This window comes from Saccopteryx leptura, chromosome 9, assembly GCF_036850995.1.
Source record: "Saccopteryx leptura isolate mSacLep1 chromosome 9, mSacLep1_pri_phased_curated, whole genome shotgun sequence".
NCBI lineage: Eukaryota > Metazoa > Chordata > Mammalia > Chiroptera > Emballonuridae > Saccopteryx > Saccopteryx leptura.
The window spans coordinates 27,486,463-27,505,379 of record NC_089511.1 but is presented as its reverse complement, the minus strand read 5'-3'; the positions used below and the strand labels follow the sequence as shown (position 1 = coordinate 27,505,379).

At 47.0% G+C, this 18,917-nt stretch overlaps 1 protein-coding gene across 5 annotated transcripts in view; it reads right to left on the bottom strand.

Moving 5' to 3' along the window:
- Positions 1-16,271, bottom strand: part of WWOX (WW domain containing oxidoreductase) — a 1,014,498-nt gene extending 998,227 nt beyond the window's left edge. For 2 of the 5 annotated variants that reach the window (XM_066349490.1, XM_066349489.1), the window contains exons 1-4: positions 15,789-16,269; positions 8,551-8,615; positions 7,643-7,700; positions 4,193-4,371 (exon numbers count right to left, since the gene is read on the bottom strand). In XM_066349490.1, the coding sequence (XP_066205587.1) occupies positions 4,193-4,371; positions 7,643-7,700; positions 8,551-8,615; positions 15,789-15,895 (409 nt within the window). In that variant the 5' untranslated portion in view covers positions 15,896-16,269. Of the gene's footprint in view, positions 1-4,192; positions 4,372-7,642; positions 7,701-8,550; positions 8,616-15,788 lie in introns of all 5 variants that reach the window. The other 3 variants (XM_066349487.1, XM_066349491.1, XM_066349488.1) reach the window with 3 other exon arrangements.
- Between the last annotated feature and the right edge of the window lie 2,646 nt (positions 16,272-18,917).

Below are 18,917 nucleotides of genomic sequence, written 5' to 3'. Positions count from 1 at the left end.
ACAGATGAGCCCGCACTCAAGCTGGTGACCTTGGGGTTTTGAACCTGGGTCCTCCACATCCCAGTCAGATGCTCTATCCACTGTGCCACCACCTGGTCAGGCTTTTCTTTTTAGAGAGACAGAGTCAGAGAGAGAGACAGAAAGGGACAGACAAGAAGGGAGAGAGAACTCATAATAGTTTTAAAATGAATGTTTGACAAAACCTGGCTTTCATGCCTTAAGGATGATGATGATGATGATAAACCTGTCTACCCACTGACACAGCCTGCAAGCGCATCAACAGCTCTCCCTGCTCGGGAGAGACAGAGAGCAAGGCAGGCACTGCCCCACATTCAGCCGGTCAACTCACTGAGGACCCTGCCTTTGATGAGCACATGTCAGCCCTCATATTCAAGAAGGCAACATTTTATACTGAACTATTTATTTGCAGAGCCGAATTAGCTTGACTGACAGGTTATGTCCAGAAAAGCAGCTATGGGGATCTTCCATGATGAGAAATGTCCTAGCCTAAAAAGAAAAATTCTCTCCTGAGACTTCGCAATAGCCTTTATATTTAATGATCACCATGTTGAAGCCATTTCCATTCATTTTTACCAAATCAGAGTCATCAAGCCCCTAACTCGAGTCATGAAACACCTGCCCTTCCTGCTCAGTGCTATGGGGAGCACCACCAGAAATGAACTCCTCCCTTGTCTCTACTGGTTAGCAGTCAGGATTGTGGGGTCCGGGCTCTTGGTCTAGTAGAAGCTTTAGGTGAAGAGATGACTTGCCCCTGGATACTGAGATGCTGATCTCCACACAGAGAGGTCCACAAGCTACAGCTTTCAATCTACAAAGGTCTTCGGGTTCAGAACGCTGGTTAAACAAAGGTCAAGGAGAGAAGAGTGTTAGTTTCTGAGGCGGCAACATCCTAATGCTTACAGCTCCCTACACACAGGGGAACAGAGTTGAGGCAAGGGGTGCAAGATACAGACGTCCCTCCCCATCACTTACACACCATGTGCTGCACAATCTTCCTGTAGCCTGGGCACATCCAATAGATCTCAATTTTACCTAAATTGTGTCAAATTTAGAGAATACTGGGGTGATCTTACTTTGAAAGGAATTAGATCATCTAATGCAGGAGCTGGCGAACTTGCTCTGTAAAAAGCCAGATAGTAAATATTTTAGGCTTTTAATTACTTATCTCCACTATAATTGCTAATCTCTGCTAGTAACACAGAAACAGCCACTGACAAGGAATGGATGGGCAGGGCTGTGTGCTAATAAAACTGCTGCCAAACCCAGGCAGCGGGTCGGATTTCACCCGTGGGCAGTAGTCTGCCAACCCCCCAGCTGGGGAGCTAAATCTAGGCAACAGTGATACCTGCTGCAAACTTCAAGTGTGAAAGCAAAGATTTCATGAACTCATAAAGCTTCATTCCGGTATTTCCTCAGAATCCTTCCTCTACAACACGAATCTGCATCACTTACAGGCGGGGGAAGAAGATGACAAGACAAAATCCGCTCAGAGGCCTCACAGGGGCAGCGTCCTAGTACAACCAGCCTGCATCAAGGCAGGCGGAGCCCACTCACCGCCTGACCGCCCGCTTCCATAGAGCGCCTCAACAACAGCCTTCCGACAAAGACAAAGCAGTCCCTCGTGGGGGATATCTTTAAATCATCGGAAACACAGGCTTGTAAATCAGCCTTTGTAAAGAAAATTAGGTTACCTATGTTTTCCTTCTCAGAGTCACCACTCTCAAAATAAACCCTCGGCTCGAGACCCCTCTGCCTTGAAGAAAACAGACACCCACAGGCGACTGGGCAGCAAATCCACAGAAAACAGGCTTCCCTGAGTGGCAAAGGGAAAGTGGGCACCAACCCCATGAAAGCTTTGATGGAAGATGACTCCCGAGTGCCCACCAAGTCTTGGAAATGAAGATGCCCGATTCACTCTGCGCTCAGCTATTTGATTTGAAATGGGCAGAAAGAACGTGGTGATAGCAATTTATAAATTGGCATATTTCACAGTGCAGCAGAAGGAAGGATTTTATCTAGAAGCCACGAGCCTACTTGGGCAAGGCTGCCCTTCTAAGGCAGCCATACTGGCTAGGGCAGCGAACTTGGTGATGTCGAGAAGCTCCGCGTGTGTCTCCAGCCTCTTCTCTCTAAGCCTGATGCCACCGCGGCTGCAGGGGGAAGTTATTTGCAAGGACTTGATTGCCTGCAATGTTCGGTGCGATACTATTTCAAAAACTAAGAATAAAGATCTTCAGCCCTCACCTAGGTTTAAGCTGGGCAGGAGTGGAGAGGGGCCACGGGGCGAGGTGGCAGCGCTGGAGGCCACGGCTGAGGGAAGGCCTGGTCTGGCCTGGGGAAATGGCAGGGCAGGGAGGGTCTGGACAGGAAACGCTGGCCTCCCTAGCACCGCCCAACAGCCCTGTCATCCCGAGCTTCACAAGTTGCCACCGTATCTCTCTGGACCACAGATACCTACTTGCAGTGTCCACAAAACAGATTATGGACATCAAGAAGGAAAAGTCTTCCAGGGGACGTGGGAGCTGTGACGAGGCAGAGTTTGGGCCTTTCCTCAAAGAGGTTCAAGGTCCATTCTGATCAACGGCGCCTTTATTCTTAATGCTTCAGAATCTCCTCCTGCTCTTCGGTCATGACTAAATATCCAACTCAACACAGCTCTTTGTATGAACCAGCTTTCAGTCTGGGATTACAATGTCATAAGCCTGATGTTACAATCCCTGACAGAGCATTAGCCATATCCAAAGGTCTGTTATCTAATGTCAGACCGAGCCAAGAATAAACAGAAAATCAGCAATAGTCACATATCTAAGTAAAGAAAAAACGATCTAGCCAGAAGATTAAGGGAGTGCAATCTTTTAGTCAATTTTCTGGTTAACTAAGTGTTAAAAAGAAAGAGATATTTTACTTAAGTCCTTATCTTTTCTTAATTATTCTACACTGTATTGACTGGTCAACACCCTCACATAACAGTAGTCAATGCAATGAACACGACATATTTTTTTCTTGGATGACTGAGGATCTAGTCATTATTTTTAATACAGAGTCATTGGTTTTGATTATCAATGACAGCTACATAGAATGCATCCCAAAACAAGTTCAGAAAATTGGGCTGAACATATTCTGAGCCTGGGTTGATGTCTGAAAATTGATAAACTCCTTTCAATTAATAATAAAGAAAAAAGAAGACACCCTATTTGCTTCTTTGCCTTCATAGACAAGTTCAGCCAGAAGTTCTGCTCTGGGACTGCACCTTGTTAGATGGTAGACCCTGCCTCTAATCACATTTTCATCTCCTGTGCTTGAGCTGATGGTACCAAGGGACGTTTCTGGGGGTTCAAGAAGAGGTTGCCAACAATGAAGACAGAGGAAGGGAGAGTTCAGGCCACGCACAAAGGGATACCAGAGAGAAGACCGACAGGGGGGGGCACTGGGGACTGGGAGGGCCCAAGGACAGAGAGAATGTGCCAGAGGACAGATAAATGCAATCCCATTTTTTGTCTCTATAAAGTAATATGCATATCCTTAGTCAAAACAGTTGGCTCTTCCAGATTCAGATGCTGATATAAATGGACGAAAATAAAGTAAGAAAAAAATCCTGTGAAAAGCACTGGGTGTGTCACCACTTCCTTCACAGCCCTGACACTAAGGGAAGACCACCCCCTCGAGCCTCTACCTCATAGGGCCACTGTGGTTAAAACACTAACAATTAAGAGGGTTAACTTAGAGGTTAAGGCAAGGACTAATTTTCTAACTTTATAAAGAAGTAAGATCTCGTACCCAAATGGAAATGATATTTCCAGTGACCAACTGAAACCTGCAGTTTCCTTTGTTCTAAAACCACACTTCTTGTTCCTGACATTCCATGGCCAATTTTAGTTTGAGAAATTCAAGTAACTGGAATGTGTCCGTATGCCACACAAACCAGGTTAGAAACTCTTAGATGGAGACTGTCGTCTCTAAGCCTTGGATACCGTAGAGCCATCACCTTTGCTGAGTGTCCAGCTTTCAGAGAATTCAAGGTCAGCCCCTACATGGCCTTTCATGATAACACTGAGACTTTTTTAAAAAGAGCAGGATTTTAAGTAAAAATAGTTGAAAACGCTATTAGAACATTTTTAAGTTAGAAAACTGCGGTCACAATGATAATAATAACTGTAAGTGAATGGCCTACCTATTCCTGAATTAGCTCCAGTAACGACGACGACTTTGCCAGTGAAGTCCCGGCCCTGGAGTATTTCCATGGCGGTGGTGCTACCATCGTATCTCTGTCTGTTGGTTGGCTTCGTAGGGTTATCATCCACAGTAAATGCCAATCTTGGGTCCAAATAAGTGGTTCTTTTATTTATATGGCTGTGATGAAAAAGAGAAAGCAGTGAACCCACAGCAGTGAGCAAACACATTTATAAATATTATAGGAGAATAGCACAGTGTAGGCTGGGCGAACCCCATTTTTCATGTACTAATAAAAAGGCTAATTCTGAAGCCCAGAAAGCTCTGAAGTCCATGTAGTCTACCTCCTGCCCAAGGATCACACTCCTGCCTGAAGAGACAGCCATCCACTCCCTGCCTTCACAGCCTCCTACAGAATACACTGGAACACACAGTGAGCACCGCCTTGTATCCTTAGACCACAAAAGACAAGAAGGCTTTTTTTGTTTTTAATTCACGTCAACATGGCCATGAGATCCGTCAGTCACTCTTTTCAGTAGATTTCAATTAAATCTCTTGGCCCCTTGCAAGGGTCTAAGAAGACTGGCAGAGAAGTGAAAAAATCAAAATGGTAAGTCTTCACAGTAAATGTGAAACTGACCAACTACTAAATTTCTAATCATTTTCCTTTATTAAACTGTATTCTAATTTTGTACTCCAGCAAGCACTCTAATTTTGATTTGGAGTTGGTCTAAGTCTTACCAAAACTATATTAAAATGCCTTGAGAAGCCCTGGCCGGTTGGCTCAGTGGTAGAGCATCGGCCTAGCGTGCGGGAGTCCCGGGTTCGATTCCCGGCCAGGGCACACAGGAGAAGCGCCCATCTGCTCCTCCACCCCTCCCCCTCTCCTTCCTCTCTGTCTCTCTCTTCCCCTCCCGCAGCCGCAGCCGAGGCTCCATTGGAGCAAAGATGGCCCGGGCGCTGGGGATGGCTCTGTGGCCTCTGCCTCAGGCGCTAGAGTGGCTCTGGTCGCAACATAGCGACGCCCAGGATGGGCAGAGTATTGCCCCTGGTGGGTGTGCCGGGTGTATCCCGGTCAGGCGCATGCGGGAGTCTGACTGCCTCCCCGTTTCTGGCTTCGGGAAAATACAAAAAAAAAAAAAAAAAAATAGAAAAAAAAAATACCTTGAGACACATGGATTAATAGGTTACGCCTTATGTAAGAGTACTTATTACACTTCAAAGTCTTGAGATTTGAGATAAAGACCTCAAAATATCTTAAAAACTACTAAGAACTTCCAAAAAGAAAGAGATGAGATTTCATAATCTAATCTGTAATGTGTACATATGTGTAAAATTATATCTAGTGTTAAATCTATACGCATCATCCTATAAATACTAAGACCTAGGGCCTGACCAGGCGGTAGCACAGTGGATAGAGCATTGGACTGGGATGCGGAGGACCCAAGTTCGAGACCCCAAGGTCGCCAGCTTGAGCACGGGCTCATCTGGCTTGAGCAAAAAGCTCACCAGCTTGGACCCAAGGTCGCTGGCTTGAGCAAGGGGTTACTCGGTCTGCTGAAGGCCCGCGGTTAAGGCACATATGAGAAAGCAATCAATAAACAACTAAGGTGTCGCAATGAAAAACTGATGATTGATGCTTCTCATCTCTCTCCATTCTTGCCTGCTATCCCTCTCTCTCTCTCTGTCCCTGTAAAAAAAAAAAAAAAAAAAAAAAGACCTAAGAATAATCCAACTTTCATTTTAATTACAGCCACAGCTGCCGGTGTTTGTACTCCAGTGTTACACACGATGACAGCACAGTGCGGTGCTGGAGCTGGTTCACGCTGGTGTGCAAGGGTGCAACGCACCCCTCCCGCCTCAACTCCTCGGCGACTTCACACTGGGAACTTAAAACAGGCTGTGGTGAAAGTACACCATGGAAACAAATCTGGGCTTCTTCCAAGAGCTGCTGTTCAGCCTTTGCAAGCACACCCCTCTAGCAGGTCAGGGAGCTGAGATAACCAGCCAGGACAGCCGGGGGCCGACTTGCCTCGCTTGGGACACTGAGGGATTTGAATAAGCTAATAGTGTAGGTGCAAGGTGACCAGAATCATGGCCGGCTCATGCAATGTGCTAGACAAGTGGTTACTACTGTTGTTATTAGAATTAGAGTTTTACAAATGGGATGCTCAAAACAATATTTATAATTAAAGCTGCCTAATAATAGGAATTTAACATCAATGCCCACTCTTTCTATAGAATAATATGCTCTATAGCCATTAAACATCCTCTTGAAAAATACATAAGGATATGAAAAAATGTTCAGAAAGACGTTGTGTATGGAGGAAAAAAGGCTAATAAACAATTGACAAAGTATATTCCCATCTGTTTTATTTTTGTTTGTTTGTTTGTTTTCGTATTTTTTCAAAGTTAGAAGCGGAGAGGCAGTCAGACAGACTCCCACATGCACCCGACAGGTATCCACCCTGCATGCCCACCAGGGGGCGATGCTCTGCCCATCTGGGGTGTTGCTCCTTTGTGGCTGGAGCCATTCTAGTGCCTGAGGCGGAGGCCGTGGAACCATCCTCAGTGCCCAGGCCAACTTTGCTCCAAAGGAGCCTTGGCTGCAGGAGGGGAAGAGAGAGACAGAGAGGAAGGAGAGGGGGAGGGGTGGAGAAGCAGAAGGGCGCTTCTCCTGTGTGTTCTGACCAGGAATCGAACCTGGGACTTTCGCACTCCAGGCCAACGCTCTACCGCTGACCCAACCGGCCAGGGCCCATCTGTTTTATTCTTTTAAGAAAATGTATGTAGGCCCTGGCCAGGTGACTCAGTGAATAAAGTGTTGACCTGGGGCACCAGAGGTAGCAGGCTCCACCCCCCAGTCAGGGCACATATGAGAAGCAGTCGATGAGAACACAACTAAATGTGACAATGAGTTGATGCTTCTCTCTCTCCCTTCCCCCATCCTTCTCTCTCAAAATCAATGGAAAAATTATTTTTAAAAAAATTCATGTAGATAGGAAACAAACCAGATGAACAAATGCAAAAATTGTTAAAGTAGTTATTTCTGTTAAGATTACAGTTATATACTATACCAGTGGTCCCGAACCTTTTTTGGGCCACAGACCGGTTTAATGTCAGAAAATATTTCCACAGACCAGCCTTTAGGGTGGGACGGATAAATGTGTCACGTGACCGAGAGAAGCGTCAAGAGTGAGTCTTAGACAGATGTAACAGAGGGAATCAGGTCATTTTTTAAAAATAAAACATCATTCAGACTTAAATATAAATAAAACGGAAATAATGTAAGTTATTTATTCTTTCTCTGCAGACCGGTACCAGTCCGCAGCCTGGGGGTTGGGGACCACTGTACTATACCATATTTTTCTACAATGTATGTATATTACTTTCAAAATAAAAAATATTAAAAAGTAACATGGCTGAGAATAGTTTCTGTGTAGACACTTACTCGACAAAATACACCTGTCCATTCTCATCGGTTTCTTGTTCCCATCCATATGGCAAATCTGAAACACAGGAAGACGGACAGGTCTGCAGGAGGCGGGTGAGGGGATGGTTCCCTGGTCTGAAGGAGAGTGCCACGCCCTGCCCGCCCTGCCCTCTGGAGCCGATCCCACCAGACCGGCAGCTGTCGCTCCACCACGCTCCGCTCCTGTGTTCCCACTGTGGCAGTAACAGAGGCCCAGTATCCCCACCGGAGTCCACGTTTCTGCCTCTTGCTCAGCAATAAAACTCGGTCTCATTTTTGATCCTTCTTCAACTCCCCGCTCAGCTTCAGCTCCTGCTTTTGACAGAAATCTACCTGGCTGCTCCAAACAATGTGAATTCTCCCCTGAACGGAACTTTACCAGCACCACTTGTATGCTAACTTACAATGTCCTTTCTACGATATTAGAGAGTTTTCATTTTTATTCACGTGTACATACTGTCACTTCAACTAGACCTTCATACACTTCTATTCTGTGAGTGACATACTTCTTCAAAAGCACCCATGAGTCCTGGCAACCCTGATGGAATCCCATCAAACTCTGGTATATTTAATTCCAAGACAGGAAACGAGTTGACAAGCAGTGCAGCTATAGGAGAGTCTAATACACAGTGAGTCAAAGGCCTCTATTATTTTTATACATTTTTATTTAAGACCTGTAAGATATCCTCACGACTCCACCCCAAGACCTTATCACCTCCTACTACCAAATCCCATAAGCTTCTCAGACTGAGAGTCCAGTTATTTGATGGTTCCCTATCAGAGGCCTTGCCAGAAAGTCACCTGTCAGCTCCTGGCCTCTGTTCTTTGTACTCCCTAGTCGATGCTTTACATACAGGTGTTTTGCTTCATGACCAAAAAATACAAACCTCCCGCTATTCGTTTTCTTTTTCCAGTTTTCGGATGTTCCCATTGAGTCTTCTCCTCAGCATGACTATTAAAAAAAAAAATTCACAAAAACAGTAAGTTAAAGTTACGCTGCTAGAAATTAATCCATTGCATTAAATTTTTTCTCTTCCAAATAATACTATCTCTCAAGAGTAGTGAAGCCAACATTCTGAAAAAAGCAGAGCATAAATGTTACCGTCTGTCAAGTCAAATGCGCCCAGGTGTCCTGGAGACTCTGGAAAGCCCACCTTCCCACAGGCTGCGGGGACGGGGAGGGTCGGTGACTGAGGCCTCAGGCGGGGCTCAACTTTAGGGAGCCGGCTCACTCACTCAAACACCTAGGCAGGTGCTCTGCTTTCTATTTGTTTTAGTTTTACTCTAGTACAGATTAACGAACTTCAGCCTAATTCATAATGCTAATATTTAGATGTCATTTAGATACAATCGTAATCTTTTTAAACGTTCACTCTTACTAAGATATAACTTCAATACATTTTTTTAACTACTGATTCCTAATTGCTCCTGAGAGGTAATTAAGAATGAAGGAAGCCAGCCCCATAGGTCACCTCCCTATTTGCCTTTGGTCAAGTTACTCAACCCCGGGGTCTCAGCTTCCTCTTCCACAAGATGGAAATAGGGTAACCCTAGTACTGACCTCAGGGAGTGTTATGAGGATGCTGTACACAAAGGGTTGCCACAGTATCTGGAGTATAAGAAGCCCTCAAAAGTGCTAGCTATTATTTTAAAGAAATCAAATATACAGACTGGTCTGATTTCTGTGTCAAACTTAGTACTTCATCTCGGAGGAGTAAAGTTAAAATTGAAATCGTAAGCCAATAGCACACCAAAGACGGCCGCTAAAAGGTGAGAAAGCATCAAGGAAAACGTGAAATTACATAATCAGGGAAACAGCTGGGTTTTTCCAGAGTCACTGAGGGTGGATTTCCTGAAAGTCCACATATCCATGCCAGAGCAGAAAATATTTAACCACTGAATCTATATAATAAAATGTGAATATTCCTTCCCTATCAATTATTTTAAAGAGAATGAATATAGAGCATAAACTTGCTATAAAATTTTATGAGGAACTGCTGGCTTCTGTGTGGGAGTCTGCAAGTTGGCAAAGCCCTCGCAGTTTAAGGCTTAGCCAAAGGCTAAGATCTTCCCCCACTCCTCCATATTGGCTACGAAGCTGAGTATTTGCACTCATACCACCCCTCATCTCACTTGCTTGGTTAAGTTGCTAAAGGCTGTTTTTCTCCACACCTCCGTGTTAGCTGTGATGCTGGGTTGTACCCTCCAAGTCCCTCGGAGAGACTGGAGGCAGTTCTCTTTTGATTCTTTGTTTTGTGAAGTTAGGATGTTATGCAGGGTGGAGGATTTTCTGCACTTGGGAGGATTCCTGGGTTGCCTTGGAAATGTGACTTTGTTTTAAGGATCTCTTTGATTTGCTAATGACTTTCCTCTGCCCTATAGATAAAGCAGGTATGGGGGTGGAGACACTTTTTGGGAGCTATCTTTGGCGTTGCAAAGAGACCTCCCAATTCCATCTCTTTTCTCCCTAAGTTTATTTATTCATTCTGTGCTGTTCCTACTCAGGACCTGGAATTACTAGCTGCACTGGTTCACAGCACTTCTGGTCCGTTTCTGTACACTCTCCATGATCAGCAGCTAAGAAGGCTGCAGACCTGAGCTTCCCTACTGCCTGCCATCACCCATATCAAGGACACAATCCCTGTGACAGGGATTGGTGACTGATTCAATTATCATACAAGGGCATCAGTAGCAAAGACCAACAACTACTTGCACATGACCACCATCAAACTCTAACTGAATAAAGGAAGGCCCTGACTTGCTGCTCAGGATAACCTGACTCTCGCCAGCACAACTCCTGCTTCTTGCACACTAAGGGAACGGCAATCAGATAACGCAAACACTGGCAACAGTATAAAACTGTCCTGCTCTCGGCCTCGCCTGCCTCCCGCTTCTCCAGGTACATTCACAGCTGTGATCACATCTTCCTTGGTAGTTGTCATCTCACAGGCACACATCCAATGAGGTTAGAACCCAGCGCAAAACACCTGCCCTCAAGAATCCACAGAGTGATCCCCATGAGTGGAATGTTGACACTGCACAAGTGTGCTGGTGAGTAAAGGTCACCCCAGGCCTGCATCCAGACGACCCTCAGACACTAGCCCTGTGCCTGGCCAATAGCAGCTGCTCCAGTGTAAGCATGGGGAATGAATAAATGCTTTCCCAAGGAGCTGAAACATTCACTCTGATCAGTGTTTTTTCCTATTCTGAAAATATTTAAAGAAACAGCCTGACCAGGCAGTGGCGCAGTGGATAGAGCGTCGGACTGGAATGCAGAGGACCCAGGCTGGAAACCCCGAGGTTGCTGGCTTGAGCGTGGGATCATAGACACGAAGTCCAAGGCCGCTGGCTTGAGCCCAAGGTCGCTGTCTTGAGCAAGGGGTCACTCACTCTGCTGTAGCCTCCCCCCCCCCCCCCGCCCCCGCACATATGAGAAAGCAATCAATAAACAACTAAGGAGACTAAGGATTGGTGCTTCTTATCTCTCTCCCTTCTTGTCTGTCTATCCCAATCTGTCCCTCTGTCTCTGTGACACACAAAAAAAATTATTTAAAGAAACAAAAATAAATAAATAAACATCATCATGCTATGCTGTTCACTTTGACAGAAAATGCCCAAGCCCGGGTTTCTGACACTTGTACTCCAGCCACACGGGGCTGATGGTTCTTTGCTGCGGGGGACGTCCTCTGTATTGAGGGATAACTAGCAGCTTCCCTGGTCTCCACTCATCAGAGGCCAATATGCCACTCCCTGCAGTTGTGACAACTGGAAAGTGTCTCCAGACATTACCAAGCACTGCCTGCAGGGCACAGTGACCCTGTGGGAGGACCCCAGGCCTAGCTGAGGTGAAGAGAGTGTCATTTGGTTTCAAAGCTTCCAGAGTCCTATTTTCTGGCTTTCCTCTTCACCAGCTACATGCCTTGGAGGTTGTTTAACCTCCCTGTGCCTCAGTTTCCCTGTCAGTGAAATGAGGATAATAATAGTACCCACTTCTTGAGGTTTAAAAGAACTGAACGAGTTAATGTGTGAAGAACAAAGAACCATGCCTTTCACACAGAAGTATTATTTTAAATTAATACTTACACATAAAAGTTAATTAAAAGGTATTCTTTTTAACTGTAATCTAAAATGACTTTTTAATGAACGGAAAATTATAACACAAGTGTTATCTTATTCTCCCTTAAATAGAGCTCTCTTTTATTTTTTCTTTCAATATGCTTTTTGTCATTTAAAAAGATAATTAACAGTGATCTAAATTTAAGCCAAAGGGATCAAAATTAAATTCATACCATATTACATGGATTTCACATTCAAATATGCTTTAAGTTGTTTTTTGTGACAGAGACAGAGAGAGACAGAGAGAGGGACGGACAGGGACAGACAGACCAGAAGGGAGAGAGATGAAAAGCATCAATTCTTCGTTGCAGCACCTTAGCTGTTCACTGATTGCTTTCTCATAGGTGCCTTGACTGGGGCGGGCCACAGCAGAGCAAGTGACTCCTTGCTCAAGCCAGCAACCTTGGGCTTCAAGCCAGCAACCACGGGGTCATGTCTATGATCCCCCGCTCAAGCCAGCGACCCCATGGCTCAAGCTGGTATGCCCACGGCTCACTCAAGCCCATGGCCTCGGGGTTTCGAACCTGGGTCCTCTGTGTCCCAGTTCGACTCTCTATCCACTGCGCCACTGCCTGGTCAGGTTAAAACATAGTTTCTTAAGTAAGTGGGACACCCAGAGCTGACAACCAGACCTGGGACATAGGAACCATCTCCCCCCAGGGCAAGGCCAGCTGGCCCTCGGCTGCCAAGAGAACGTCAGAAGAAAAGGGGGGTTGGTTATTCCCCCTCACCCTTCTGTCCGCATCTCCAGGTTCAGGCAGAGGTAGGGGAGAAAGCCCTGTCAGCCCTCTCTGGTTACAGATCCGCCCTCAGGGGCAGAAGCATGCTTTCTATGGGACCACAAACTGGCGACCCTGGGGCCATATATGTGCCCTGAGGCCCATGAGTGCCCCATGGGCATGTGGGGAAGCACAAGGAGTCCACAGAACTCACACAACAGAAGAGGGCGAGGCTGCAAGGGGACCCCACAAGACCCCAGCTGTCACTGGGCTACCGCCTGTTCTTGGGCATGGCCCCATTGCCATGGGAGGAAAACAATTTGGAAACTACTCAAAGGGCAGCCTTCTGATGGCCCATTAGTAAAGGCTCCCAAACCCCAAGAGAAAGACACGTGACCCTTACAGAGTTAGAGGGAAAAGAAAGGCCAGGATGCTTGCAGGGCAGGGGAGACCAAGAGGACTAACAGGAATCCAGGGTTAAGACTGGTTAGAGGCATCCTTCGGTCCTGAGAGCAAAAGAGAGATGTTCCAGAGAGTGGTACTTCTCAGCTGGGAGCCTGCCAAGCCCTTTCACCAGTCAGTGCCAACATCAGGGCCACACCGGGCAGTCTGAGACCTAAAACAATGGTGGAACTGAGGGGGCGGCTCTTCAACAAACATATACGTCACTGAGTCCCCTGGCCATGGGCTCCCTGGAAGCTGTCAGAGGAGCTGGCTAGGTGTGCAGATCTTATTTCATGAAAGGAGAGCACCAATCCGGACACTGGATGCCACGTAGGAAGAAAGCAGGTGGTTAAGGCCAGCGAACATAGGAAAAGGCACAGGGCGAAGAGGCAGGGTGAGCACACACCAGGGAGCCTGCGGACTTCACACCAGGATGCAGGCAAAGCTGAAGGGCAGCCGGGGAGCCTCTGAGGTCAGTGGCCCCACAGAGAGAGGGCCCTGAAAGCAGGAAGCGGGCTGAGTGCATCTTTTCATCCACTGGGCCAGTGGTAGTCAACCTGGTTCCTCCCGCCCACGAGCGGGCGTTCCAGCTTTCATGGTGGGCGGTAGCGGAGCAAGCAAAGTATAAATAAAAAGATAGATTTAACTATAGTAAGTTGTTTTATAAAGATTTATTCTGCCAAACTTAGCGAAATCCGACATAAAGTACTTGGTAAGTAATTATTATTATTATATGCTTTAACTTGCTGTAACTCTGCTTTATAAATTTTAGAAAGTAAAGTTACTTTCCTACTTTATAAATCACCATGACTGTGGAACTGGTGGACGGTTAGAAAATTTTACTATTAACAGAGATACAAAAGTGGGCGTTAGGTATAAAAAGGTTGACTACCCCTGCACTGGGCCTTGTACACCCCCACCCCATGGAGGCCCAGGGTAAACCTTCACTAGATGCATTCATCTACTCCTTCCGCGGGGGCTTATCTCACAGTGCTAAGCACTGGGGATACAGGGGTGAACAAGAAAGAGCCCCTGCCCTCATGAAGTTTATAATCCAGGGAGGGAGAGAGAGCAACGAGGGAAGAGTAGGAGTAAGACAACTACAGACCAGGCTAAGGACCAGCAGGCGGGAACAAGGTGCTGGGAGGAGGGTGCAGGGGTGGGATTAAAGGGGAAGGCCTCTTGGGAGGTGCGTTTAAGCCCAGTTCTCAGGGATAAAAGGGACAAAGCAGAGAGAACATCAAGCGCCTATTCAGGAGCTGCCCAGAGCCCTGCAACAGCCTAACGACTCCCTGCTGCTAGGTCCTCTCAGTTCTCCAGAACAGAAATCACCTTTCAAAAAGACACAACCCTGATGTAACTCCCTGGCTCCAATCCCACAGCGGACCCGGGGTCCTGATCACAGAGCCCCAGCTCCTCCTCCATCAAGCACAAAAGGGCCTCCCTAAGCGAGGTCCTTCCTCCCCTGCCTGGACCCTCACGTTCCCACATCACCACACAGGCCAAACAAGGGGCCTCTGTTTCGTGTCTTCTACCCAGGCTGCCCTCCTGCCTCCTCAACCCGCCCACTTCTACTTGTGCTCTAAGGCACGGTTCAGGTGCCAACTCTGCCAGGTCATCTCACCTGAGGTGCCCATCTGCTCCAGTCTGCTGCTCACTGCACACACTGCACCGGACGACCTCACTCTGGCACTCTGCCCTGTAAAGCTGGGCACTCACTAAGGGTGACCACTGAACCTCCTTTATCTCAGTATAAACAGGACCCAGCAAAAAGCCCGGCACATGGTAAGACCCGGTGAGACTTGAATGAATGAACTCAGTAAGGTCTTATTTTGCTGTTGTTCTACCAAGCCACCAGAGATAGCAGTGCATCACAGCCTTGGGTGGCTTAGAAGCACCTGGGAAGACTTGACAACACATCAAGGGGGAGGGGAGGCAAATCAACTAAATGAGACTCTGGAGGTGGAACCAAGGACAAGATATTTTTTAAGTTGACCAGATATTGAAAACCACCTGGAAAGTTTAAAAAAACAAACAAAAAAACTCAGAATCCTCATTTTAATTATCTGCTACACGAGGGTCATTGTGAAGACCTGAAATCTGAACTCGTGACAGTCTCCAGTGACTCTAGTATCAGGCCTAAGGAGGTGCGGTCACAGCTGCAGAGATAGCAGGAAAAACTAACAAGTACTGAGCATAGAGTCCTTATACAAGCTAAGTGCTTTACGCACACTGCCTGCACTAAAACTCTCCTGTAAGCCCAACTTACAGATAAGAAAACTGCAGCTGAGCGTTCTTTCAATGGCCCAAGGTCACACAGTAAGCGTTAGGAAAAAGGGTCTGCTAGTGTTTCTAAAACGTCCCGAGGAAACTATAATGCAGCCATATTAGCTATAAGGTACGTACACAATTATATATACATATATACACAGCGACGTTAAGACATGTATTTAAAATGCATACGCCGAGGTCCCCACCCCAGGCCCCAGATTAGGAAGCTAGGCACCTGCAGTTTTTTCCCTGACTTTTTGGGGAGGAGAGGGTAAGGCAGGACTGGGGTCCCGGCGCTGTGCAGCGCTGCCTCCTGAGCAGCAGGGGGCGCGCCTGCCGCTGCCACGGCCACGGCCCGCCCCAGGCTCCGGGGAGGGGGCCGGTCCCTCCCTCCGCAGGACCCCGCAAGCCCTGTAACAGCACTGCCCCTCGGCCGGCCCGCGCCCCGCCCCACCCCGCCCCGCCCCGCCCCGCGCAGGGGGCGTCGGGTGCCGCGCAGCGTCCCGCGCACGTGAGGCCGTCAGGTTCCAGGTGCGTCCCACTCCGAGTGGGTCCCAGGCCCGGCGCCCTCTTACTTGGCATAGTAAACCCAGCCGTCCTTGGTGGTTCTCTGCTCCCAGCCCAGGGGCAGCTCGTCCTCGCTGTCCGTGTCGTCCAGGCCCGCATAGCGCAGGGCTGCCATGGCGGCCGGGGAGGCGCTGGGTCACCGCTCAGTCAGTCTCCCGCCCGCGGGGGTCCTGCTCTCAGGAACTCACTCGGGCTTCAACCGAGCGCCGCGCGCGTCCAGACCGAACGCTCGCGCCTGCGTACTACGACGCCCAGAGCCGCTCAATCGATTCCGTAGCTGGGATCCAGTTTCCGGAATTTACTTTGCTGCTAGCGTAAAAGGGGCGGGGGCCGAGAAGGGCTGTGGTGAAAGCGCTGAGGAGATCGCCCGGCCGCTTGACTGGAAGTAAAATCTGGTGACGCTCTATGACTATAGAGATGAAGGGGAACTTCATTATCATCCCGGCCGCAGAGAAGGGGCGGCTCAGTACTCTGCCTGTTGCTGGGCGACCAGTAATAACGTCTTCATTATTCTGGCCAATTGCTGCAGGAGCTCTTGCAAGCGGGCATCCTGGGAAATGTAGTCTAGACGCAGCCAGACTAGACACTAGAGCAAAAAGGAAGGATGCGCAGATGCTGATATTCTGGACTCTAGCTCCTCTTTGTTTTAGGACATTCTGGAGAGTGAACGTTCCTGCTCAGAAAGTCTCCAGAGCTAGCAGTCACCCAGGCTGACTCACAAACCTTTTTGTTTGCGTAAACAGAATGTTGTAAAACTTGGAGATCATTAAAAATGCAGTGACTCAACTGATTAACTAGTCTTGCAGAATACCACATCTTATGCTTCTATCAGTAGCACCTAGTAAAATGCCTATACCAACAAGTTTATTAGGTAAACTGAGTTAAAAAGAAAATGAACGAATGACTGTAATTCCTTAGAGTTGGCCCTCTATAAATAAACTTAGTCTGAAACAAAATTGCAAATTTACAAAGTGGATGCTCTTAGGACCTCTTGGAGCACCTACAAGCATACTATAATGTCCTGTGTCAAAAACCGAAGCATATCTTCAACTTGGCCTTGCCTGAGGAGTTTTCCAGAACCTTCCTTCCTTGGAACTTGCTCCACAGTTTAGTGTTACAAGGAAATCTACTGACCATGATTTCTCCCGCTCAGGTCTCAGAAGAAGGCAAGCCTCCTTCAAAAGAACTACATTTTTCAAAGGTGGGAAAGGGAAGCAGTGCTGTTTTTTGTGTTCTGCAAGTCCTGAAACTGCTTTGCCATTCTTGCTCTGCATGCTCTTGAGAGGAGAGGTTCACTTTACTTTGAAAAACCAAAAGCTAACTTAATGAAAACATGTTTTCATTTTAACAGGCCCGCTATCCCATCTCAGACGTTTCAGAACATCACTCTTCCCAAATCCGTGTGCATTTAAATTTGCTACCATTTATTTGCTGCTCTTCTCCTCACCCGTTTAACCTCTTGCCCCTGTCACCCAAGCTAATTCATTCGTCCGGTAGATATGAATAGGAAATTAGGTCTCAGAGTTCCCTGGTGGTTTGGGGGTGGGGTTTGAATGGAGTCAGACTGACTAGCCTCAGTTTCTCTAAGCATTATCTCTGCCTCTGCTCAGTTTCTCATGGGCTGACTGCTTAGATTTTTATCTTGAGTTGCATTCACTGCACTTGTTGCCTGTGACTTGGCACAAAGGTAGTGTTATAATATTGCATCTTCCTCTAACTGGGTAGTGGTCCCCTTGGTAGAATTCTCAACTTTTAGGCTAACCTTCTGTTCTTCCCACCACTTTAACAATTCCCTCTATGCTTCTCCTGCCATGGACACCACAGTTTTTCCAACCTCAGCATTAGTGACATTTGGGGCCAGGTAATTCTTTGTTTTAGGGAATTCTCCTGTGCATTGTAGGACATGTAGTAGCATCTCCTACCTGTACCCACTAGATGCCAGAATATCTCCCTTCCCACGTCTGTAACAACCAAAAATGTCTCCAGACATTGAAAATTGTTCCCCTAGTTGAGAACCACTTACCTACACTGACAGTAAGTCAGGAATTTATTAACTTGTGAATCAAACGCTAAGATTTATTTAAGGCAGGGGTCGGGAACCTATGGCTCGTGAGCCAGATGTGGCTCTTTTGATGGCTGCATCTGGCTCGCAGACAAATCTTTTTTTTTTTTTTTTTTACAGTGACAGAGTCAGAGTGAGGGATAGACAGGGACAGACAGACAGGAACGGAGAGATGAGAAGCATCAATCGTTAGTTGCACATTGCGACACCTCAGTTGTTCATCGACCACTTTCTCATATGTGCCTTGACCATGGGCCTTCAGCAGACCGAGTAACCCCTTGCTCGAGCCAGCGACCTTGAGTCCAAGCTGGTGTTCAAACTAGATGAGCCCGCACTCAAGCTGGAGACCTCAGGGTCTTGAACCTGGGTCTTCCGCATCCCAGTCTGACGCTCTATCCACTGTGCCACCACCTGGTCAGGCTCGCAGACAAATCGTTAATAAAAATAATAATAACATAAAAAATAATAATAATAATAATAACGTTAAAAATATAAAACATTCTCATGTGTTACAACCCATTCATTTCCTACCACTCATGTTCAAGGTTGGTGGTGGCTGGAGCCGATCACAGCTGTCCTCCGGGACAACACCAAATTTTTATTGGATAATACATAATGTACACAGGTCGTTGTATGGCTTTCACGGAATCACATTTTAAAATATGTGGCATTTATTGCTCTCTCAGCCAAAAACATTCCCGACCCCTGATTTAAGGCATTAAAGAGCCCGTTTCTGTCCAGAGACTCACAAGGTGGTACTCAGACACCACTGGTTCTGATCACCAAGTTCTCTAGCACTGTCTGAGAACACCTGCCTCCCCACTTCCTAGTTCATTCACAAGTGAGACACACAAACTGACAGAAATCTGGCTGGGTGGCCCAGACAGCAATAATGGTCCCAAATGGTTGTAATGACCTCATCTGTTTCTTCTCTTCTTACACCTTGTCTGTGGCCTTTATCAGAAGATTAAGTAAATAAGACATGCAGGCATTTGGGGCCTTGTGAGAATAGGAATGCCAGATTTTAGGATTTATGATTTTGTGTTCACACCGACTGATATTTAGTCGTGCTTAT